We start from the raw sequence: 24,933 nt of genomic DNA, 5'->3' as shown, positions 1-24,933 counted from the left end.
CTTTATATACCGATATTTTTTTTTTGGATAACCTTGTAGTCATTATAAAAGGCAATAAGTAGTTTAGGATATTTAGAGTATACTTGATCTAAAGCTTTATATTAAATCTTGAGATTCCATTACATCTATATGCAACGTTAACGCCTTATCATAACAAAAAATCTGCTTTGGATGATTTCTCAAAATCTTGAAATTCATTTCACAGCAAACTTAATGCATTTTTTTTTCTTCATCTATATCGAAGTTCTATAACCATTCTAGTGCTATTTTCTATACTAATAGATTTTAGACGATATGCCCAAGAATAAGAATAAAAATAAGAATAAGAACTGGAAAAGTGGGAATTATTCGTCAAGTCCCCTTAACGACGACAACCAAGATAATGAGTCGACAACTTCATCGAATGCAAATAATGATGGAAGCGAAAACAAAGACAATAGCATTAAAGGTGGGTCGTATATAGATCATAGAATGTACGACAACTTAGCACATATTCATTCTTCACCAGCTAGATCAAGAAGAAGGGGAATTCAGTCTACTTCTGCCCAAGGAAACCTTGCTTCTAGAAGACATACCACTACAAGTGCGGAATACAATAATAAAAACCCACCATTTAAAAAACAACCTAGTTTACCTTTAACAAATAGAAACTTGCAAAACTTATTAGTTCAGAATGACACTAATCCTGGGACTGGCTATTCGCCAACTGATACTAGATCGTATGGGTCAATTGCCTTAGATATGGATCAATATGCAAAGGAACAACGTCAAATGACACACGGATGGAATGATCCATTTAACGAGGAAGGTGATAGCCGTAGTGATGACGGATCTATCAACTCGTTAGAGTTTGGTGGATCTAATCCTCCATCTGACCATTCAAGTGACTCGACGTCTTTGGATGATGTGTGCTTCCCTGATTACTATGATCGCGTAGATGGAAGAGGTGATAGGGAAGACAGTTATGAGTGGCCAGATTTGAAAATCTTGGAACAATTCGTTCGTGAAGAATTAGATGAATACGCTGATGACGAAAAGAATGAAGATGGACTGGGTGATCATTTTAAGATGGACCAACAAATGGAAGATCAGCATAACGTTAATTTCCAACAACCCCTTGCAGTGTCAGTTAACGGCAAAGCCGATGATAAGAAGAAGAAAAAGAAGAAGAAGAAAAATAATAATAATAAACAGAAAAGTTCACCTGACGAAACCGTGGAAAGCACTCCATTATTGGAGAATGCACAAATCAATGAGATTGAATCGATGAGTCTGATGAATGAATCGTTCCGTATAAGACCAACACCGATTCAACCCTGGGAAAAATCGAAGGACCGGATACCAACTATTTTAAATAATCCAAACGACCCAGTGAGAAATCCAAAACAACAGACAAGTTTCAAAAATGCAAAGCCCGATGGTAAATTATGCAGATTCACTTATTTTAGAGAAGATTTAAATAAGACCATACATTCTCCTACTATTAGCGGATTACTAGCAGATAGCATCAGCAATAAAGTTGCCGAGGATACTGTATCATTGGCAAGGAAATGGGGAAAAAATGCTAAAGACGAGAATAATGAACACGACGAGCAAAATGAAGACAATTTTGAGGATGAATCAACCACCTTGCGTGAATTATTCCTGCCTAACTTTTATTCTCAAAAGACATCATCATCTTCGTCAAGTGCTAGCATTCATGGAAGCCATCATACCCCAACGAGTTCTGGAACTCCCGTTCCATTGACCGCACTAAACGAGGCGAATATCGGTGAAATGAATAAATTAGGAGGAACAAGTCTTAAGGGAAATTACTTGGAGCCTAGTCCAGCACCAGGAACTATAGTCGGGTCGGAAGTCCATCTTGATTGTAACCCATTTTGGCTTGATGTTTTAGATCCAACAGAAGAAGAAATGAAAGTATTATCAAAGACGTTTGGAATTCATCCATTAACTACTGAAGATATCTTTTTGGGCGAGACAAGAGAAAAAGTCGAATTATTTAAATCTTACTATTTTATATGTTTTACGTCGTTTGATATCGTTTATGAAAGACGAAAACAAAGGGCGAAAGAACAAGAGAAAAAATTAAATAAGTTGCAGGAAATGTACGAAAATAGCAACGATGGTAATAGTGTATTTGGCACCCAAGAAAGAAAGTCCAAAATTTGGAAATTTTTTAGAAAGCTTGTTAAGGGGAATGAAAATAAACCAGCCAGCAACTTTCACACTACTAAAGAGTCTAGTTCTAATAAGTCTAGGGTAAAGAAAATTAGAGAAGGCGAATTACTGCCATTAAACATGTACATGATTGTATTCAAGCATGCAGTAATTACATTTCATTTCTCTCCTACGCCACATCCTGTTAATGTGAGGAGAAGAGCAAGGTTGTTAAAGGATTATTTGACTGTATCATCAGATTGGATTTGTTATGCGATCATTGACGATATTACTGACTCTTTTGCTCCGATGATTGAAAGTATTGAAGAAGAGGTTAACCTAATCGAAGATGCCATATTAAAGATGCATTCTGGTGATACTGATAGCGAAGATGACAGCGACGATAATTCTTCTGATGATGAAAGCGAAAACAACCACCATGCTTTGAACACTAGAAACACCAACAATGTTTTCTACAAGAGAAAAAGATCCAAATCGACTGTTGATAACAGTGGATTCAGCTCTCGTTACAAGACATACGCTCCGTTGTCAACTAAATCAGAGTCCAAGAAGTCGTCAAAATCATCGAGCTCAAAGTCCACATCATCGAAGATATTAGGCTGGAAGCGTAAGGGTGACATGTTGAGAAGAATCGGTGAATGCCGTAAACGAGTCATGTCTGTTCTCAGACTTCTCGGTTCCAAGGCTGACGTCATTAAGGGATTCAGCAAGAGATTCAGTGAAAAATTAGAGGCCGACAATTTCAGAAACTCTCTGGGCTCGCCAAAGCTGGAGATTGGTATGTACTTGAGCGATATTCAAGATCATATCGTCACTATGGTCCAGTCATTAAATCATTATGAAAAATTATTGGCACGGTTCCATTCCAATTATCTTGCTCAAATAAACATTGATATGACTCAAGTCAACAATGACACCAATGATGTATTGGGTAAGATTACTGTTCTTGGTACCATTGTGTTACCAATTAATGTTGTTACAGGTTTATGGGGTATGAATTGTATTGTTCCAGGACAGGACTACGAAGGTTTAGCATGGTTTTGGTCCATTATTTCGGGTATGATTCTTTTTAGCATTTTTGCCTACAATTACGCTAAGAGAGTATATGGCATATAAACCACCAATTGTACTAGTATTTATATATTTATAGCTATCTAAATGTAAGTGAAATTGCATTGTATGAAATCTAGAGCATATGCCGTACCGAAGATTTTTGACACGAAAAGAACGAACAACTGAAACGCCAAACCACCTTTTACAGCTTTCTATTAGACAATTTACTAGCTAATTAGAAGTAGATAAGAGACACAATTCAAGAACAACAACATCATGAGTATTCAAATGTCCCTAGTTTTCGGTGCCTTAATTTTAGAAATGGTAACCTTATTGCTGATGGTATTACCATTGCCTCATCCTGTTAGGGTGAAAATCATGGATATAGCCACGGTATTAAGGAACCTGAAAAACTTCAAGATAGGATTTTGGTTTACTGTTATATTGTTGAGTATGCAATTTGCAGATTGTATCCAGAGGTTACAAAGATTCGGTACTTTAGGGAATCCATACTTCGCCTTAAACTCCCAAAACAAGCAATTTGGGACGATGTCGTACGACCAATTGGCGTCCAAATTTTACTCGCAAAGGAATTTATACATAACTGGTGCTGTGTTGTATTTAATGCTTGCGATCTATACCGTGAGTACCATTTTGAAGAAATTGGTCTCTAAGGAAGCTGAATTCAGACAATTGTCTGCGAATGAAAAAGAAGGAGCTTCTAAAATTGCTGGCGAAGAAGGCGAAGAGTCCAGTGAAGTGGCTAAATATAAGAAGTTAATTGAACAAAAGGAACTTGACATAGCTACCTTGAAGAAACAAGTAGGTGGATTGCAAAAGTCCTACGATGACTTGAATCCATCACAAGTAATTGATAAGGATGAGTAGTCAATTCGATTTTGCGTTCGTCGGGTTAGTGAGTTTATTAATGCAGATAGTTTAGTAAGAAGAGATATCAATATTTTATATGAAAACGTAAAATTGATTTTAATGTAGCACTCTTTACGTAGCCGGTACCACCCTGCAATAGCATACGTGTATGATATAAATTTATTAGGAGTTAGCATACAAAATAACTAAACAATAATACAACAAATACAAAAAAATAATAATACAACTTTTAATCTAAAACTGATCAACTCCATATGTATCTCTATTCTTCCATGATTTAAACTCGCTTTGAATTTCATCAATTGACGAGAGTCTTAGATAGTGTACGATTCTTTCCATTAACTCTCATCCACATGTTCTATAGATCTTAATCCTTTTCTTCAGGCTTAGGCTTATCGTCTGTAGTAGGTGATGTTTCGTTGGCATGACCAGCGTCAAGACTCGAATTATTTGGATCAGATGGTTGTGGTAAAGAACTTTGAGGTTGGGCCGATTGACCTTGTGTTTGAGGTAACTGTTGAGATTGTTGATGGCCTGCTTGAGGTTGGGATTGTTGGGATTGTTGGGACTGTTGGTTCACATAGCCGTAACCGGCATAAGCAGGTTGAGAATTATAGGAAGAGTAATTGCTTTGAGGATTATAAGGCTGATAATATTGGTTTGGAGCATAATAAGGTTGTTGATAACTGTAAACTTGTTGTTGACCAGGCTGTTGATGTGCTTGAGATGAGTGGAAATCACTTACGTTTTGTTGTGGTGATTGGTTCGAAGCTGTAGCAGGATCAGTGCCACCTGTTTGTGGTTGAGGGTATTGTGCATATGGAGGGTAATAGTTATTCAAATTCATAGTTGACGTACCAGCAGTTGACTGACTGGGTGTACTTAATTGATTATTTGGAGCAGCAGCTGGGGCCGTGACACCAGGAGTACCCGAACCAGTTGTGGGTTCTGCTGATGCATTGTTGGCAGGAGTTACCCCAGTCTGAATAACACGCTTTATATCTCTGACAAACAACGGATATAATAAATCGACAATGCCTTCTCTTTGAGCCATGGCTAAGGCCCTTTCGAATGGGATCCAAACACCCTTTAAATGCATCGATCCGATTTTGACCACATGTCTAACTTTTTCTGATTTCAAAATACCATCTCTACGGCCTCTTGTCATCTGGGCAACGTTTAACAATTTCGTACCGTTAATCATATTGTTATCGGCTCTTCTGACAACGGAAACATTATTGGCATCGACTTGGTAGCACAAAGTTTTCTCGTCTTCCCACATGGTGGTGGTGACTCTTGGTCTAACGCCTGGCGGCTGATATTGACCCACTGAAGAATTATTTGACGAGCTAAGCGTGTCGGGAACAGGAGTATAGTTGGATGAATAACCGGCAGCGGTCTCACCGCCTGGAGCTGGTGTGGTGCCATGATTATTTACATTGCTATAATGCTGTGGTTGTGGTTGGGTGATCTGGTTGTTGACCTGGGGGACCGACTGTTGATAAACCGAATAATTCTGAGGAGGAGCCGCCGATGACGAAGTGGACGCGGCAGCGGCTGTAGGTGGATAGTTCGAGTAACGGGAGTATGGGTAGTTCATGTCGTTGGACTGGTTCTGCGACTGATTAAATTGCATGTAGTACGAGTAGGGGAACTGTTGGGGAACACCCATAGAGCTCTGGTACTGGCCCATGGCGCCCGCATTAACAGGTTGCGGTGGCTGCTGGTGAGGTTGCTGCTGCGTGGCCAACTGGGGTTGGCTTGACTGGCTCAGAATCGACGACTGGTTGGTGCCATTGACCAACTGCTGGTACTGTTGCTGGTACTGATCCGAGTAGTAGTTCGAAGGGTATTGCTGATACTGAGGCATGCTCGACGACCCTCGAGGGTGTTGCGACTGCAATTGTGGATTCGAGTGGAGCGGTTGGAGCGAAGGCTGCTGTTGAGCCGCCGATGAGGTCGACGTCTGGCTCGATGGTTGCGCCTGGCTCGAGGGCCCCTGGGCCCCCGTGCTGGGTGTCCCAGTACTCGACTGGGATACCCCAGCCGGTCCATTGGAGCTCTGGCCTTGATGGCCAGCGTACCCGCCGCTATTGGTGTGATACGCTGTTCTGTAATCCAAGGATTGATGAGGTTCTAAATTCGACATCGTCTGCGAGTTTCTGTGCGTTTTTGGTCCTTTCTAACTTCTAGTTGATACCGCTGGTTGTCTGACACTAAACACACGTTTGTTCCTTGTATTGTTATCTACTATATGCAAAAATAAAATACAATATTACCTTCTGGTGAAAAAAAGCCGTTATTAATGGAAGAAAAATAATAACAAATTATGTAGAGAAAAAAAATTCACCTCGTTCGTCAAAATTCCTGTCATACAAAACGACCCCGGGTATTTGGCGACGACGACGAAGCCAATTCAACTCTACAGGCCATATAGCTAGTCGTAGGGGCCCCCATAGGGGCCCTTCTACGACTTTACGACTCTGGCGACCCTTCTGATGATCACCACGTACAATTATGTACCTTTAGTGCTTAGTACTGCCATACGTCTCGAAGTACATATAGGACGCTACACCTATTATATTCTGGTTAGCCTATAGCATACATGCCTACGTACTCCTCAGACAGTCTACATGTTCGCTACATAACGTACAGTGGTGGTACTATTGCGATCAATACATAATCGTCACAATTATACTTTTGCTTTACTTGCGCTTGCGCTGGTCTTGCGCTGTCCTTGCGATTGTTTGCTCGAAGGGGTTATTGTGCCTATACGTGGTCTGTATACTAGAAATGACGTATGTGGGATACACATAGTATGTATATGATGAATAACATTTGGTGTATCACATCTCATGTATCATCATATATATATATATATGATGTGATACATCACACCATATACATCACAAATCAGACATGATACACCATATGTTACAAGTCATATATAGAATCATAGTCCTACTCGTATAGTCGTATAGGTAGATGGTTACAAGGTGATGAGGCAGCATATTACGTAAGGATCGATTGCTATGGTCACCGAAAAGTGCGAGGAGCGGTGCGACAAGTGTCGAATCGTGCCGACGGGTACATGGCGAGCGGCGGTCAAAAGGGGGCGCGATGTGATTTCTTTGAAGGGTGATACGGTATGGCATGTAGGATGCGTGCAACAGAGTCGAAGCGACGTGGTGGAGCGCGTGCGCAGGTGAGGGGTGATGGAGGGCGATGGGGTGACGCACAGTCGATAGGTGTAATGTGGTATGTGAGATGGTATGTGAGATGGTATGTGAGATGGTATGTGGGTAGATGGATTTGATTATGTATGTGTGCTGCGATTGTTGTATGATGGTAGTATGATTAGTTGTGTTGGTTGTAGGATGTAGTATGCATCATTTGATCGATTGGTTATACGATTGTATATTGTGTTTATTGTCTGGGGTAATATATGCTAAGGTGACCTGCAGGTATTTTGCAGGGTATTTTGTAAGATGTTTGCAGGGTGCAAATATGGGCTATTTGACAGGCTCGTGGGTATCCTATTTCGCAACCAGGTTTACTTAGAACTTTTGTATCTATTTACTCGGATAGAATCCCACGTGTTGAGATTCGAATATTCGTCCTACTCAATATGTCTACGAATAGACAGATACATTTTTATATAGCAGGGGTTGAAATGATGGAGCCGAAGTGTCGTAGGTCCGCGTCGTTCGTCTCGGTATGTTTTCAAAGTATTTGCACCCCTTGTGAGAACTCTAATTTTTATTGGCACTATATTCGAATATACTCATAACAGAACTACGACACACAATTTTACTTCCCCTACATCTAACACTAACTCTGTTATTATATATGAGTCCTGATTCTATGATCTAAAATATATCTTCGACCTCTATGTACAACCTCCTTCTCATTGACCTCTCCACAAACCATGCATCTTCTATGTACATCACATCTCTCACACCTCCCCTCGATACAACTCCTTGATGATATTCCCCCCTATTACCGTCTCATCAACAATCCCCGCCACTTTCTCTGGGAACACCCGTCCATACCATATAGACTTCTTCGTCTTATCCAGCGGAAAATATATCACATTGCCGGCGTACGCGTGTCCCCCAATGTGCGACACAACCCCTACGTCCACATCGAGTCCTCTGTCCTTGAGCGACTTCTTGAACTGGTCGACTAATATAGGTGCAATCTTACCACATCTGACGTCCCTCTGCGTGTGGCCACATACAAGAATTAGATCCTTCCCGATATCCTGTTCCTTGAAATCTATCTTTTTCTTCTCCCAGGTAATCGCTGTCGTCTTCTTGAATGGATTATAAACGGGCTCAAACTGTGCCATCTCTTCCTCCGGTGGTACTAGATACGTATGCATGAAATCCTTCGTATCCTTGATATCAAACTCGATCATCTTATTGTCAGGGTAAAGATACACCTTCTCCTTAGCTCCCCGGGTAACATTCGGCACTATCGCGTTAGAAATCATAATTGGATGATACGGAGATACAACCTTTCGCTTTAACAAATCCATTTCGTTGGTCAACGAACCCGGTAACAACTCAAGCTTGGATGGCCACTCGTCCGCATGATTGAAACCATGCGACAAAACCAACAAATGCTTCCATGGTATGACACTGGTCCCATTCAAATTCTTTTCGAAATCAATCGGCTTGTCGTTGGGCAATTCACTAAGTATATTACATTCACACCCTCGTTCAATCGGACATTTCTCCACGAACCTACTAAGATACCTCCTTGCAATATTCATTCTTTGACCTGCTTCTTATTTATACATTCACCTTTCGTAGCCTATTAATTTAGATAGAATTTGTTTTCTACCATCGAAGATAATGAGATTCGATATCACTCGGGCCGGTACCCGACCAAAGATAAAATATATTTTTATAATACGTAAACTATCATTAACTATTGGTTAAAAACTCTTGTTTTAAAATCCATCCTTTACGAGGAGTATCCCACGTAGCGATCTCTCTTAACATTGACCGGACCAAGATCATGTCCTTCTCGTCGTTTAATTCCAACTTTAAATCGGTCAAGATGTTGTTCGAGGTACTAAAATGATCCGTCTGTTTTGCAAGGAAGCCAATCAACTTGTCAAGCATTTCTTGTCTATCAAACTTTTTGTCATCGTTAGCTGATTTCTTAGCGAATACAGTATCAGATTTATTTTTCTTCTGCTTCAATTCACTTAAAATCGACGTTGACGATAATAATTTCGAAGGTTTATCGTTTGACGAGAGTTTCGTTCGTTTAACTTTGGGACCGAATTTACCGGCCAATCCAAACTTACCTGTCCACGTAGGAGTACCGATATTATTCTTTCTCGTGAGTTTTCTTGATCTTTTTAATGCCTCGGCCGCTTCTGCTGCAACTCTGTTCGCCTCTTTTTCGATAATCGAGACCTCTTGCTTTGACGAATCCATAATATCATCATGCTTCAAGGCACTATGAACACCACTATTAGCAAACAACCCCTCCATTATCCTACTTTCATCCTTATTTCCATCTTGTTCACCATCCTTTTCCTGATTGTCACCCTCAAAGTTGTCGAGTTTTGAAACCCCATTTATGTTTGCAACCTGATAAAAGTCATCATCATTCTTATGCTTCGGCTTAAATAACTTGTTCGACTTTCTGTCTTTCTTGCCATTGAATTTTGTTTCAGACCCATTGAATAAATCACCAGTTTCCGTCCCTACTTCATCTTGATCTCCCAATGAAAACAAGTCATGTAAATCATTAACTTTGAAAAATCTTCTTTGCTTAGGATCTTTTAAAATTTTGTTGGTTAAAAATGTCTTGAATATTTGTCTATGATAGATTTTTTCTTCGATCGACCCAGCAGTCATTAGTCTATAAATTGTTATATCTTTCTTTTGTCCCAATCTCCATGCTCTTTCTCTCGCTTGAATATCTGTTGATGGATTCCAGTCAGGGTCATAAATTATAACTCTATCAGCACCAGTTAAATTAATACCCAATCCCCCAACTTTGGTTGTCAATAGAAATACATGGTACTGCTTATCCTCATTAAAGGTGTCAACTAATGCCTGTCTTCTTCCGATATTAGTTGATCCATCCATTCTCAAATAATTAAACGTTCCACGTACTTCTTCGCCATTTTCGTTTAGTGATGGCAAGTTTGTGACAAATTTTTCTAATATATCTAACATCTGTTTGGTTTGGCAGAACAACAAGGTTCTATGCCCTTGCATTTGCCATAATTGCAACAAATTTTTAAGCACTTGTAACTTTCCTGATTTTGCAGGGTTGCCGTAGTTATAATTCTTCCTACGCTGTAATATTTCCCTGTCAACTAAATCTGGGTGGTTGCAAATCTTTCGTAAAATATCAACACCCATTAAAATGTTTCTTTTACCCTTTAATATCGCGTGCAAATCTTCACTACTAAGGAATTTTTCATAAAGATCTTGTTGATATTGAGTCAATTTAACAAACAAAACCATTTCATTTTTCTTAGGGAGATCCTGAGCTACATCACTCTTTAATCTCCTTAAGAGGTACGGGGATATTAAATCTCTAAGGATAACAGCACACTTATAACCGGTTTGAACTTGAACATTCGACGCATTCGCATATCCACCCATATTGATAGGCACAGAAAATTGCTGTTCAAACACAGGTAAAGTTCCTAATCTCCCTGGAAATATGAAATCAAATAAGGACCACAATTCAATAAGATTATTTTGAATCGGAGTTCCAGATAAGATAATTCTATTATACGTTTTGATTTGCTTGCACGTTAGAGATATATCCAGATCAGGATTTCTTATCTTATGACCCTCATCCAAGACCACATATCCCCATTGTCGAGGTAAAATAAATTTAGAATATATTCTTAAACCAACATATGTTGTTACCAAAACATGACCTTTCTCCATTACTGTATCTATAATTTCTTTTGCACGCATATGACTATTAATGCCCTTAAATGAATCATTTTTAACTGAACTAGGGTCAGTCGTTTCTAAAAATGCTTCAATTTTTTCTTCTGAATGAATTGCATTTTTACCCATACCTGACCCGATACTATGTAAAATAACACAACGCAATGGTGGCCACCATCTGTGAAATTCATTAACCCATTGATTCATGACAGTTGCCGGTACCACTACCAAGACTGGTTTTTCCAACAATCCAGAATAATGTAATCCAGCTAGGAATGATATAATTTGAATTGTTTTACCTAATCCCATTTCGTCACCTATAATTCCTCCAGTTTTTTGGGAATATAGTTCCCAAAGCCATTGAACGCAGGTCTTTTGATAATCAAATAAGGATGGATATATATCACCTGGCAATTTAAATTTCGAATTAAGCACAGCATCAGGTATTGTAGGGTGTGGCTTAAACCATTCCTCCTTATCGTTCGTTTCATTAGTTACTTCTTCTGTCTTCTTTCTAAGCTCAGACCTTCTTTTTATCCAATTCTTAAGCCGTATTTGATATAAATATTCATCCCCATCATCCACATTACGTTGCGCATCCAAATTCTTCGTTTCTGTTACAACTTCATTTGGAGCACTATAAATATCGTAATCATCATCGACTACATTATCATTATCTATGTCTTCTTCTTCCAGAGCATTTTGGTTCTCCTCAAGTGGGGAATAATCACTTTCGTTTTCGGAACCTTCCATTTCCAGTTGTTTCCTCTTATTCGTTTCATTATACAGAGACGGCATAGCATTTTCCGTTGCTCCATAGTCATAATCATCATCATTCTGAGTAGTAACGTTTGCGTCTTCAAATCCCGGGGCCCTTAAAAATACATGGCTCTTGATATCATCTGGTTCATTTGTCTTATCCTGGTGAAATGCGTTCTCATTCCCGAATGCAGTTATTTTACCTGTTCGTATAAGAAAATCCCTTTCAGATTCTCCAGGTAATTTCTCATTGATAGACTGAGTTGATTTCTTTTGATTACATTGATTTTTAGACTCGCTTAGTTGTGATTTATTTTCATTCAATCTGTTCGTTATATCAACTATATCTTGCTTTAACGGTTCTAGCTCATTCTTTTCGATCCAATCACATTCATCTTTAAGTGGTTTACGTTGTGAAATCTTAGTCCTTGGATTGGATAATCTATTTCTTAATATTCTTAACTTAGACAGGGCTTTATTATAATCATTATTAGCTTTATCTAATCTCTTTTGATCTAATTCTGTATCTTTATTAATCAAAGCCTCGTTGGCCTTCTTAGTTATATCATGCTCTAACTCATCTTGGTCAACGAACTTTACTCCTAATTGATCTAATGGGCTCTCTTCTTCTTCCATTGCTATTTGTAAGGTAATGTAGTATGGTAAAAGAGATACGAGAAGAGATGATGTACAAAAAAATTGTCGCATTATGTGAATTATCTGCTCTATTAATAATACTACTTAAGCTCTATTAAATACTTGTTGTTGTAATTCATCTAACGATTCCTTATACATAGATTCGTCATTGTCTTCGATTAGTTGCTTGGTATCAAGTTCAAGCTCTTCTATGTTCTTTTCACTTCTACCTACTTGAGCCATAAGCTTTTTGAACCACTTGGCTTCACCTTTACCGAAACAGAAATTATATGCAAATCCTTCTTGATTAGCTCTAGCAGTACGACCAACCCTATGAACGTATTCACGAGAAGAATTAGGTAAATCATAATTTATAACATCTGTGATCGATAGTATATCGATCCCACGAGCTATCAAATCAGTTGCAACCAAAATATTAATAGTCTGCTTAGAAAAATCTTTCAATATTTTGGAACGCACAGACGTGGTGTTATTAGTTGAGTTAATGTATGCTATATTTATGGTCTCGGACCCCAATTTATTCATTATTAATGATAATAATCTAGAGAGCCTTAACGAGGCGTCATTTGATTTCGTAAAAATTAAGACATTCGCAAGTTTGTTCTTTGAAAGTAAAAACTTGGATAATATTAATGGTTTTAATGAAGACTTTGCGGATCCGAATTGTAATTTAAATTCATTCAATGTGGCTGGTAAGCTAAACATCTCATTAACCAATTGTTCCTTATTATTAACGATTATTAGTCTTGGTTTATGGAATTTTAATAATGATAATTTCCCGGCATCAGTAGTCAATGTGGCAGAGAATATCATTTTTTGTACGTTTAACTTCCAACTATTCGATATATTTCTTTCCTTAATATTTGTGAATTCGTCTATTTTAGAAATCAAAATTTGACACCAGTTTTGGAAAGATTGGTTAAGTAAACGATCGGCTTCATCAATAACTAAATACTGGAGATTCTTCAAACTGATATAGCCGTTAGTCAAATGGTCTACCAATCTACCAGGAGTAGATACAATAATATCTGGCTCATTGGTTTGCAATTTTATACCTTCTTCTTTAATGGACAAATCATTTTTTAAACTGACAATTGATAAGTTCGTACCCTTAGATAATTGATTCAAAGTAGTTTTCACTTGGTTTATTAAAGGTTTCGTAGGAACTAGTATTATTGCTCTCACTCTTGGAACTTTTACAGTTTGTAAACTTTCAATTATTGGAATCAGATACGCTAAAGTCTTACCGGAACCAGTTGATGCATTGACTAATAAATCACCTCTCATATCTGGTTGTAATCTATTTCTCTCAATATCCTTTAGCATTAAATTTAAGACTGAAATTTGCACAGAGAACGCAGATTCAAATCCCATATTCCGCAAATTTTTTATCATCAATGACGATAACGGAGGATTCTGGAACTCAGCAAATGGTTTTGTTTCTTCTGGAGCTGTATATATTGGAGTGGTTAACCAGTCTAAATTGTTTAAATGTGCAGCAGTCGAGACTAATCTTTTATCTCTTGGTAACTCAGGTTGTGGTAATGGTACCAAATCTTGCATTTCTATGTCTTCCTTTTCTTCGGGTGTTTCCTCATCAACCTCTTCACCTTTTACATCATGTACTGACGACTTGAATTTTTGAAAAACTGAATGATGTTTCGACATATAATTAGGATCATTCTCTATAGGTTCCTCCGGAGTTTCTTCGTCCTCCACAATATCCATTTTATCGTCGTTCTCTGGCTGTTTATTAACATGCTGGTTTTGGTTTCCTTCTATCTCCTCAGAAGCTTCCTCAGTATCAGAGCTCATCGCAGAATCACTTTCAGAACTACTTTTCTTCGAGTCCTGAGACCCAGACTCAGACTCCGGCTCAGACTCAGATTCAGACTCAGAACTCGAATCAGAATCAGAATCAGACTCAGAACTCGAATCAGAACTGGAATCAGAACTGGAATCAGAACTGGAATCAGAATCAGAACCAGAACTCGAACTAGACGTTTCCTCATCTTCACTTATAGATGTACTCAATTTTCTCTTTTTCGAATTCAAAATTTCATCTTTCACACCAGACGTGCTTACACCCACAAATTCTGTCGGATCAAACCTAGGAGCAAACATACTTGATAGCTTCTAGTATATCTATAGACTTGCAAAATTATTTAGCACTCATCTCTCCATAAATTTTTATGAAATTGCGCACACCAACATCCGTCGGAAAATTTCAATACAACTTCGATATATGGCTTGAAAACGTTCAATAGGCATCGAATACATATTAATATGAAGCCATCATTACACATATTGAAAGGTAGATCCTCGTGGAAGGGACCTCATGTTGTTCCATTACCTATAGCTAATGCTATCAAAACCGGAGTTCCTATTAGAACAAACGCAAGAAGTTGTACTGTCTTACCACAATTTGTTGGTTTAAAATTTCAAATACATAACGGTAAGGAATATGCTGAAGTTGAAATAACTGATGACATGGTTGGAAGTAAATTGGGAGAGTTTGCTGCTACTAGAAAGAGATTCACATACAAATTCTCGAAGAATTAAAGAAGTCCACAGGCAGGTAGCATTCAGGTAAATATTGTCGTCCAGGAGCATGATTTACTGATTAAGAGTAGAGAAAAGTGTCTTTCGTTGGCATATATATATATATATATATATATGCCCTTGTAAATATAAGTTTAATATAAAATTTAAATAAAAAGCTTTAGCAGTGTCTAGATAATGTTCTAATAAGTTATCATACCCTTTCGCCTCTAGGGCTGTAATCTTTCATTCGTTCTTGTCTTAATTGACCAGTTCTATCTGAGATTGGCCATGAACCCCACCCATTTAGTCTGATAACTAAGCATGTTGCATTATCGTCACCACCAACATACTCCACAAATTTGACGACTTCTTCAGCACAAAGCTGTGGTGACGCTTTAGGGTGTCCTTTCATATTATAGTGCACCATGACAATATCGCCAATTTCCTGGTCGGTCAAGATATCTGTTACACCATCGGTACATAATACTAGGAAGCTTTCGTCACCTCCTAACGCACCCACGGTATAATTCTTGATTTCCTCGGCAGTTAGTTGTTTCTTTATTGCAGTATTATCACCGACTATTAGCTGAATCACGTCTGGTTCGGAGGTGACCCCCATTTCCTTATAGGATACGTCACCAAACGCTCTAGTATTCGCTAATGCAATAAATCTTTCCTCTCCAAACGAATCGGTCATGAAGAAGTTTGCAGCATATTTTCTTAATCTTTTGGACTCTGTTGGATTGGATGGGTGATGTGATTGAGTCAATGCATGGGCCTGTCCATTCTTGTCAACAAGAATAGCTCGTGTGTCGCCTACCTGGGCAATCGTAAGCTTAGATATCGTGTTTCTATTGAAATAATATTTTTCAAAGGATGAATCGGCTTCTGTGGATTCCGAGTAAATAGTTTCGAGGAATGCTGATGTACATGTGGAGCCAGACTTATCTTCATCCTTGAAGAATTTATAGTCTGTCTCCAAAAATGATAAGGGCAACCTCAAACTTAAATCATCTTGAGTGTGCTTGATGTTCGTCAACTTCATAGAGTTATTTTCTGGCAGCATCGCCTCGAAATTGGCATCCTTGTGCTTATACCATCTCTTCCAGTAGCCACCAATATTCTTCCAATATGACTTCGCGAGTTCGTTTCTGACACTTGAGTTATCTTCTTGGCTAAGTTCATTAGCATTTTCAATCTCTTGAGATAAATTATCTTTCAAAAACGTCGAACATTGCTCTCCTCCATGTCCATCAAATATATTGAAATTGAATACTGTTCTATCTTCTGGCAATGTCAAAACATTGGCGCTGTATTTATCTTCATTATACAATCGATTAACCCGTGAAGTGAAATGCCCAAAATAATATGGGCTCTTTAATAATGGAACCCGTAGTTTTCCCAACTTATGTACCATATTCGAAGATCTTGGGTATTTTGATGATTTGTCAATTGCTGTGAATGCTATAACACCCGATACGAATCTTTTATTGTTCTGAGTACATTGATTGAAATTGTGTAACGGATGTGGAAATTTTCTTGGGGTTTGGATCATAGATATAATCTAAGCTATTGTTCAATTTCCTTAGCATACAATATAAGCAATTTACTTCTAAAATGTATACAAATCATAAATAGTTTCGATATATATGGAAGTATAGGGCCGTATTTCTCGCAAAGGGGAGTCAGAAAAATAGTAGTGCGGTTTGATGAGCCGAATCAATTCATTGTAAATTATATTTGATGAATAGAGTATATATCGATATATAAGCTAAAGTAAAATGTTATCTGGATCGTCTGGATCATCCCTATATGCCCTAGCATTATTTTGATTGAAAGTTGTAGCTACATTGGACCTAATACCGTTGATAACACCGCCTAGTTTACCCCATATATTACTGTTTTGGATTCCAGAACCATTTACATCGTTCGTATTATCAGGAACATCGTCATTATAAGATGCGTCCACCCTTTGATTTGTAGGTTCCATCAAGGAATTGTTAAATTGTAATCTGTTGGTCTCGTAATTTAGGTTTGCAGCATTCGTCAAATTAAACGGCCGTAAGCTCTCAGGACGAGACGAGCGTTGTTGCGATAATTTAAGCATTTCTCTGTTAATTATACGCTTAGCTTCAACAATGATTAGATCTTTGCGCTTATTGCTGAGATTTTCAATGTCACCGTTAGGTTCTCCGTTTTCGTCGTCGTCAAAAACGGCCCATGAGTCGTACATATCAGATGTAAGACCCATTTTCTTTTTCAACTTATCGTAAACATTGAAAACAGTTAGCAAAACGGGAATTAGCACAAATCTAGGTATCCAGTTATTCATGGAGTTAAACAAGCCGGTTAAATGAATTGACTTACCAAACCATGATTCAAATATTGAGTTACGGGACACAAACAATGTTATGAAATTGTAAGACAATGGAATAGTTAATCTGGCAATATACGTTGTATAGAAACAGGCCGATACAGGATCTGAATTATGAGGGACCAAGTGATACATATTGAAAATTTTCAAGCGAGTTAAAGAATTCAAAGATGCAAAAAGCATGTATGAAAATGTAATACAGCAAACAATCAACTGAAGCAAATTATGATTATTGATTCCTGTTGAATAAATCAATATGTTCATCAATGAAATTGGGGTCGAATGAAAAAATTCAGATTCAAGTATTATAAAGGATGATACGAATAAAACAATAGATAACAACCTATTAATGACTGGTCTGATATAGTACTCCAACATGAACTTATTTTTAGGCAGTAATAATGTTAGATGGTTATCGATTCTATAAACCAAGCGACTTCTTTGTTGTAAGTTGTCATTTGCACTGCAATTCAATACATCTTCTAATGAAACAATTTTTTTTAATACTGAGTTAAATTCAGCTTCGTAAGAATTTAATTTATTTAAATTCAGATTGAAATTAGCCGTTAATTTAGTCATGAAATGTGTTGTCACTTGATCCCTGCTAATCGTGTTACCTGGATCATCATGGGTGTACTGTTGTTCCATGAATTCTTTTATATCGAGTGGAATCTTTTTATGTAATTGTAAGATCCAATCTCTAAAACGGAAGTCTTCACCCGAAGTACTGGTGAAGTTCTTTGTTAACACTAATACTTGTAAAACGTCTTCTTTGAACGTGATTTTGATATCTTCTAAATTATCTACTAACTTGGGAACCTTGAGATAATGGTGGTTTAAGTCCTGCAACAAGCTTCCACTGATCCATTTATTTCTCGGGATGCTAATCAATCCGTGAGCCATGAGCCATAAGGCTAATACCAAGGAGTAAATATGCGAAAGTGCAATAATCATCAACTTCAAATGACTGAGCGACAACCCTACTTCCAATATTAGATAAACTAACCCTGCAGTAGAAACACCTAAGATAATCAACTGAAACTTGATATTCCGTTTCACAGCATCCTTAAACTTACTTAATATATTAAAATACCCTGACCTGAAAAACTCTTGCAACAATGGTAAAATTAACCACGTCAACAAGAAAGTTATCCAATAATTAAATTTCCACAAGTATAATATAACCTTATCAGGTAAATCGAACCATATTATAGACAGCGGTGAGTTATGCGCTACGTAATCAAGGGGCAATAAAAACGTAATTGATAATGGTATGAAGACTGCTAATGTAAATGGAATCACAAGATATGCTGGATATTTAAATATAGATATATGATATTGGATACCTGTCAATGTCAAGACCAATGCAAATATATAGCATAGAAGTGGGAGAAACCACATACGAGTATATTATTCCTATTCTCTTGTACTATTAAATGGCTTATCGAAAGCCTATATAAACATTAGCGTAAATTTTTTGTCGCATGGATAAACCTCAATTTCGCCAGTGGGAAATATATGAATATTAGTTGATCGATTATTCAACAGCAAGACCACAATTATTTGTCTCGTCTAAAATGCCTAAAGGAAAGAAACTGAAGTCTAAATCAAACGTTAAGCCTGAAGAAAAGTTGGCTGAAGGTAACGTTGAAGCAATGCCAGAGGAAGCAAAATCGGAGAGCATTCAATCTGAGGAACTGGGTCCAGAAGGTGTAGATTCGTCAAATGAACTTCCTAAAGAAGAGGAACAGGATTCAAAAGAACAACTAGATAAGGGTTCTGAAGATATTGAACAGAAAGGTAAAGGTGTAATAGAAGATAAGTTAGAATCGACACCGGAGGCACCAAAAGCTGCGGCATCTCCGGCAGATGAATCGAATGCAGAGGATACTGAAGAAGATGATATCAAAGTTAAAGAAATAGAGCCAGATACAAAAAGGCCAAATGCTCCTGAAAATCGTGATCTTAACGACGATGATGAAAGTGGAACGTCCGGTACTGCTCCAGTGAAGAAGGAAGCCAATAGGAAGAAATCTGTGGGGTTTGCACCAGCTCCGGAGGAGGACTTGAAAGAGCATCATGATGTATTGAAGAAGAAAGAGGAACAAAAACGTAAGGGCAATTCATTCCATAACATTCCGCCAGAATTGTCATATTTGCAAAAGAAGCCAGATGCCCCTAAGCCGTTGCATTCGTCCACATCAAATACTCCACCATCATCCAGAAGAAGAATGCTGAAAGAATTAGGTGATTTAAGAAATATGCCAATTAAAGAAATCTCATTACAAAACAAAGAAACAGAATTAAACTTTAATTATCCTACAGTCCATTTACCAATCCGAGCCCATCATATGTTAGTTGATACCAAGTTTGGTTCGTTAAACTCATTCGATTTAGCCAAGGTTAATAACTATATTTTGAACTTAAGTGACACTAAAGTTGGTCTTGGATATGAATTTTCTGGAAAGGTAATCGAAGTTGGGGCAAAATATCAATCAGAATTTGCAGTTGGTGACAACGTTTTTGGCTGTACAAATTCTTTAAGTAGAAAAGGAGCGTTATCAACAAGCTTGCTAATCAATCCAACAAAAGATGTATTGATTTCTGTCGATGATAAATTATTAGAGAAGTTAGGAGACGTTGATATCGAACTTTCATTCAAGAATGCACCTGAAGATGGAAACTTCGAAATTAGCTCAACTTCTTCATCATCACTTGATTCAGAGCCAATTGCCAAGCAGCCTACAAATTTACATAATAAACTTGCGGGATTCACACTTCAGGAAGAATTGTCACCACTCGCTAAACTATCAACTTTCCCGGTATTATACTGTAGAGCTAAGCAAGCACTTGATCATTCAAACGCTATATTTGAATCTACAGGTAAAGCGAATATCTTAATAAATGGTGCGGATACAAATTTGGGTTTCACCATCCTTCAGCTATTGAACTCTTCAGCGTACTCGGCGGTTTTGAATGAAATGAATCTTATCTTGACTATCAGAGAAAAGAGTTTCGACAAGATGACTAATTTAGTAAACCATTTTACAAAAGGCAAATATTTTGATCCCTCAAGAAGGAAGAGAATCCACTTGGTTACGTTTGATATGGAAAACGAAGACTTAGTATTACCGGGTGAAAAGGTACCAATGAATTATAAGAAACCAGAATTATTTGCGTCGGACGTATTAAATGCATTGTTTGGCGACGCCGAAGAACAAATAAATAAAGACAATGCTATAAATCATAAGTTGGATTTGATTATTGACTTAGTTGGTTGTAAGAAATTCTTGCAGACACTGTCTATAAGATACAAGAAGCTTGAAACGTTATCCTTGCCATATTTGTCGAAATTTTCTTCAGATTCATCGTTGTCCCAGGTATTAAAGGCTAATACAAAAGAACCGTTCTTAATGAAGTTATTAAAACCTAAATCATACGGTTCTTGTTTTGTTTCTTGTTGTAAGTTCAATCTTTCGTTTCCAAGCTACAACATAGATGAATTGTTTGACTATTCCACTAATAACGTATCGCTAAACCCATGGTCGATGAAATGGTCCAGTAGTCTTGCCAATTCCCTAACCAACTACTATTACTTCGAAGAGTTATCTTTACGTATAAAGAAGGCATGGATATTAGAAGGCTTAAATTTGCTCGTTGAAGATGAGCTTAAATTCAAAATTGATGATTTCATCGATTGGAGAAACAACTTCAAAAAATATATAAAATCATTAAAAAAAGATGATGGAAAAGTGGTCTTCATGATCGAAGACTTCTAACCTAGAATGAATTCCTATGTTTCTATGTTATATATGCTAGTTCCAATGTTGTTTGTAAGTATTGTAGTGTTTCTTCTTTTTGGTTACGAAGCCCGCGTAGATTTGAGAATATTTTGATAAATAAAGGAATTGATGATCTGTTGGTTATCTTTTAAGAACTATTTTAGTTGTAGTTATAAGAGTGTTGTATGTATCGCTGGTTATATTATGTCATCTGATTCTATGAGTGTTCATTCACTTATTGATAAGTTTTCTAATTCGGAAAGGGTTTCCAATGAACAGAGAGGTGTGGGAACAAGGAAAAGAGGGTCCGAAGTACACCAGAAATCGCAACAGCAACAAACACAACAAGACGAAGTAAACCAAGAGCATGTCAAAGAAGCTAATACAAATAGTATAGATGAAACAGGGCTTTTGTCGTTATTAGGACCTAACGTGAAATCATTTCCTTTGTCTGAAGAAGCATATATTGAATCTATTAAACTCCGGACGGAGCAGGAGAAAACAAAACAAAGCTACTATAAATTGGAAACTGCAAATAAGAACTTGCTTATGCTAAATACTGCTTTAAAGGCTAACATACCTCCTAATTTAATCCCGCTAATGTATGTGCCTAATGAGGACGTTAATGCAAAGCCTAATATAGATCCTGGATTTAAGTCTGGTGTTAAACTGGAATCGTCGTCAGCAGTATCCAGTCCCTTCCAACAAGGTAACAGGGCGGGTGTCAGGAACTTATACCAACAGGACACTTCTAGTTCCAGTCTAGTACCACCCATTAATTATAAATTTGGGGGTAGCAATACGCCTAATGCCACAAGAAGGCCACTATCCCCTGCGAAGATTGGAGCTGCAGCAGTTGCAAATTTAGCTACTCCTACAAATCCTTATAAAAATAATAGAAGAAATATTTTACCACTGCATCAAAGGCATTTTTCCATGCCGGCCCCAACTTCTTCGGTCACTCCTAATAGAAATAGGGCGACCCCCGGTGATTTAAATGCAATTGATACCACTTTACAGCCCCAGAATAAACTCAAACCTCCGTCAAATATTTCCACATTAAATGCTTCAGGAAACACTTCAGATTCGGGTACACTACAATCTCCATTGGGCGCAACATCATCAATCCAGGTCAAGCCATCGCCAGCTCAACCATTGCATAAACTGACAAGACTGGCTAATCCACCGTCACAAGAGTCTATGACATCATTTCAACACATAATCCAATTTCACCATTGGAAACCAGATGGTCCAAGTGTGGGCTCTTCAACTGGTGGAAGTCCAATGAGAATGCATAAGAGACATAAGTCATCATCTGAGAATATGTCAATAGATTTAACTCCTAATTCATTTTCGAATATCAATGAAAATGCTCCAGTAATACGTGTGAATAACTCACATGATATAGATATAAATTCAAATGATGATCAGGATGTAGATGACGACGAGGATGATGACGACAATGACAATGACGTTGATGATGATGATGACATTACAATGGAGACAAGTACCATTACGGACATAAATGTTTCAAAAATTCCACGAACTGAATCTTTTGATGACTCAAATAACGATACTCTGCTGAATATTGGAAGATACCCTCATGATATTTTATCGCCATCAAATTCTTAAATTATTGCATCCCCAATTGCAATAGCTTTGCATATTTTACTTACGTATTTACAAGATTTCGTACACTTCCTGCAAGATGATAAATTTGTATTACTTATTGTTTATTTCTGTTTTGATGTAAGCTCACAACAAGATACTCGGTTGTTTCCTATAAGCGTGCCGTCTTCGGTTAATATTGGATCTATATACTTATATCAAGCAATTATTTTCTTATGTTATTAGTTTTCTAGTCGAACTAGAATATTTAAGAAGAGTTTTACAACTACTTTTGTACTTAAGTTGCTTCTGAGGCACAAATTCACCATCTCAAGTATAAACGTTCTCTATTGATTAATAATATGATGTACGAGACAGAGTATTCATCTGCGTGCCTAGTAACTAGAATTTAATGAAATGTTTCCTCTTCGTTTATATCACTGGTTTTGATACGCATCAAACAGCTCTTGAGCCATTATTTCAACTTCTTGTATATTTAATGCCACCATTTCATCCTCGTTATCCTCCCCAATATTGTCGTTGTCCTCTTGTTTTTCTAATTTTTCGAATGTGATCTCCGTTTTAGACAATGCAACATATTCCTTTCTTAAGTCATGAGCCAAATTTCTAATCATCCCTTCAGTAACTTGATCACTAATAATCCAAGAACATAAATCCTCTAACCAAATTTTATCATAGACATAATAAACATCATGATACCGAAATAATTCCTTTAAATCTAGTAAAGACTTTAACACCAACCGTTTCCCACCTCTCAAGTTATAATAGACGTCATCCCATACTCTTGATACTAATTTATAGTTTCTATGTAACGGGAACGATAAAGCTCTTCTTATGCTGGTTATGGCAATAGATTTTAAAAAGTTTTCTTTATTTTGTTCACCAGATATTGCTATTTGTGAATCTAAACAGGCGAATTGAGGAGTTAGTTTTCCAACTGTCCAAGCACTTTCAATTGTATGGTCTCCTACCGTTTCCCGTAGGTCAAAGTGATATGCAAATAATAATGATACCAAAAGTCCTAACAACTGAGGTTTATACACATCATTAATCAAGTATGTTTTTCTCGGAAGGTTTAGCATCTTTTCCTGCTCGTCTTTACTAAACTCCACATGCATTATTTGTTCCTTATCTTCCTCTGGAAGCTCTTTTTGAGCTTTATACCATTTCATGAAATTTCTAGTTATGGGAGACTTCCACTCGATCAAATCCGTGAACAATTTGTCATCGTCAGGACTTGGAAACTTCTCCATGATATAGTCCGCAGCATAATATTCTGGATCAAATTTAATATTTTCTTTAATTAATCTTTCAACGATTCTATCACTAGCAGGGGTGGCTTCAGGATCACCAAGTTCATTGATATCATTCCCATTAGAAATCGACACACCAACTATAGAGTCATACTCATTATTAAATCCGTATCTGACCTTGGTAATGTTAATATGCGAATTTTCATCGTTTTGTTCATCTGGCATTGTCTGAGCAACTTCCCAATTGAATCTTTCACCTTCCGCAATATCTTTCTCTAAATTACCTGGAGTTGTAGATAAATCATTGTTCACATCGAGCTCTTGAATCAATGGTTTAGTGGAGGTCTCTTTTGGTGTTTGACTGTTGCCATCATTGATTTCTCCAGCCTCTTTCAAAAGAGCTTCCTCATGAGTTCCATTAATCGATCTAGCAAGTAACTTCGAACTTAAATCCAAATCTGGGAAGAATTCTCCTTTGTTAAGCTTGGGAATCTTAATTTTAACACTTTCACTTTTAGAATCAAACTGGGCATGCGATCTTTCATCGTCGATACAAGCAAATGGTAATCTAATTCTCAAGTAGTATGGACTTAATGAAAATATGAATAATTCATTATCAACCATCATCTCAATATTTTGACTGTTAAACCGAACGTGTGAAATCTTCACATCTATGAATATGAATTCATCATCTTGGTTTATAGTAAAGAAAGGTGTAATCATACTTAAATAAAATAATCGTTAGCGTTAACAAGAGGTCCTAAAGGTTCAATTCTTAACAATATTTTGATATTTAAGTGCGCCGCACGATGTCCTTTTTTTTCTGATTTAGTTAGTTCTGATGACTAAAAGACTACTTTGGCATATATCAT

General features: G+C 37.4%; 12 protein-coding genes across 12 annotated transcripts; 5 read left to right on the top strand and 7 right to left on the bottom strand. All coding sequences in view use genetic code 12, as the record gives it.

Annotated features, from left to right (window-relative positions):
- Positions 1-294: 294 nt before the first annotated feature.
- DEHA2E11022g (DEHA2E11022p) lies at positions 295-3,297 on the top strand (the record flags this gene model as incomplete). The annotated part of the gene is made up of 1 exon (XM_459787.1): positions 295-3,297. The coding sequence occupies one exon, from the start codon at positions 295-297 to the stop codon at positions 3,295-3,297; it is 3,003 nt and encodes a 1,000-aa protein (XP_459787.2).
- Positions 3,298-3,510: 213 nt separating this feature from the next.
- DEHA2E11000g (DEHA2E11000p) lies at positions 3,511-4,122 on the top strand (the record flags this gene model as incomplete). Its single annotated transcript, XM_459786.1, has 1 exon — positions 3,511-4,122. The coding sequence occupies one exon, from the start codon at positions 3,511-3,513 to the stop codon at positions 4,120-4,122; it is 612 nt and encodes a 203-aa protein (XP_459786.2).
- Positions 4,123-4,492: 370 nt separating this feature from the next.
- On the bottom strand, positions 4,493-6,274 carry DEHA2E10978g (DEHA2E10978p; the record flags this gene model as incomplete). The annotated part of the gene is made up of 1 exon (XM_459785.1): positions 4,493-6,274. The coding sequence occupies one exon, from the start codon at positions 6,272-6,274 to the stop codon at positions 4,493-4,495; it is 1,782 nt and encodes a 593-aa protein (XP_459785.2).
- Positions 6,275-8,080: 1,806 nt separating this feature from the next.
- On the bottom strand, positions 8,081-8,902 carry DEHA2E10956g (DEHA2E10956p; the record flags this gene model as incomplete). Its single annotated transcript, XM_459784.1, has 1 exon — positions 8,081-8,902. The coding sequence occupies one exon, from the start codon at positions 8,900-8,902 to the stop codon at positions 8,081-8,083; it is 822 nt and encodes a 273-aa protein (XP_459784.2).
- Positions 8,903-9,056: 154 nt separating this feature from the next.
- On the bottom strand, positions 9,057-12,530 carry DEHA2E10934g (DEHA2E10934p; the record flags this gene model as incomplete). Its single annotated transcript, XM_459783.2, has 1 exon — positions 9,057-12,530. The coding sequence occupies one exon, from the start codon at positions 12,528-12,530 to the stop codon at positions 9,057-9,059; it is 3,474 nt and encodes a 1,157-aa protein (XP_459783.2).
- A 33-nt stretch (positions 12,531-12,563) lies between these two features.
- DEHA2E10912g (DEHA2E10912p) lies at positions 12,564-14,294 on the bottom strand (the record flags this gene model as incomplete). Its single annotated transcript, XM_459782.2, has 1 exon — positions 12,564-14,294. One exon carries the CDS (start codon positions 14,292-14,294, stop codon positions 12,564-12,566), a length of 1,731 nt encoding a protein of 576 aa, XP_459782.2.
- Positions 14,295-14,765: 471 nt separating this feature from the next.
- Positions 14,766-15,041, top strand: DEHA2E10890g (mitochondrial 37S ribosomal protein RSM19; the record flags this gene model as incomplete). Its single annotated transcript, XM_459781.1, has 1 exon — positions 14,766-15,041. One exon carries the CDS (start codon positions 14,766-14,768, stop codon positions 15,039-15,041), a length of 276 nt encoding a protein of 91 aa, XP_459781.1.
- A 193-nt stretch (positions 15,042-15,234) lies between these two features.
- DEHA2E10868g (DEHA2E10868p) lies at positions 15,235-16,578 on the bottom strand (the record flags this gene model as incomplete). The annotated part of the gene is made up of 1 exon (XM_459780.1): positions 15,235-16,578. The coding sequence occupies one exon, from the start codon at positions 16,576-16,578 to the stop codon at positions 15,235-15,237; it is 1,344 nt and encodes a 447-aa protein (XP_459780.2).
- Positions 16,579-16,794: 216 nt separating this feature from the next.
- Positions 16,795-18,798, bottom strand: DEHA2E10846g (DEHA2E10846p; the record flags this gene model as incomplete). The annotated part of the gene is made up of 1 exon (XM_459779.1): positions 16,795-18,798. The coding sequence occupies one exon, from the start codon at positions 18,796-18,798 to the stop codon at positions 16,795-16,797; it is 2,004 nt and encodes a 667-aa protein (XP_459779.2).
- A 176-nt stretch (positions 18,799-18,974) lies between these two features.
- On the top strand, positions 18,975-21,176 carry DEHA2E10824g (DEHA2E10824p; the record flags this gene model as incomplete). The annotated part of the gene is made up of 1 exon (XM_459778.1): positions 18,975-21,176. The coding sequence occupies one exon, from the start codon at positions 18,975-18,977 to the stop codon at positions 21,174-21,176; it is 2,202 nt and encodes a 733-aa protein (XP_459778.2).
- A 207-nt stretch (positions 21,177-21,383) lies between these two features.
- Positions 21,384-22,811, top strand: DEHA2E10802g (DEHA2E10802p; the record flags this gene model as incomplete). The annotated part of the gene is made up of 1 exon (XM_459777.2): positions 21,384-22,811. The coding sequence occupies one exon, from the start codon at positions 21,384-21,386 to the stop codon at positions 22,809-22,811; it is 1,428 nt and encodes a 475-aa protein (XP_459777.2).
- A 413-nt stretch (positions 22,812-23,224) lies between these two features.
- DEHA2E10780g (DEHA2E10780p) lies at positions 23,225-24,784 on the bottom strand (the record flags this gene model as incomplete). Its single annotated transcript, XM_459776.1, has 1 exon — positions 23,225-24,784. The coding sequence occupies one exon, from the start codon at positions 24,782-24,784 to the stop codon at positions 23,225-23,227; it is 1,560 nt and encodes a 519-aa protein (XP_459776.2).
- Positions 24,785-24,933: the final 149 nt, after the last annotated feature.

Source organism: Debaryomyces hansenii, assembly GCF_000006445.2.
Source record: "Debaryomyces hansenii CBS767 chromosome E complete sequence".
NCBI lineage: Eukaryota > Fungi > Ascomycota > Pichiomycetes > Serinales > Debaryomycetaceae > Debaryomyces > Debaryomyces hansenii.
This window is presented reverse-complemented; position numbering and strand designations above follow the sequence as displayed.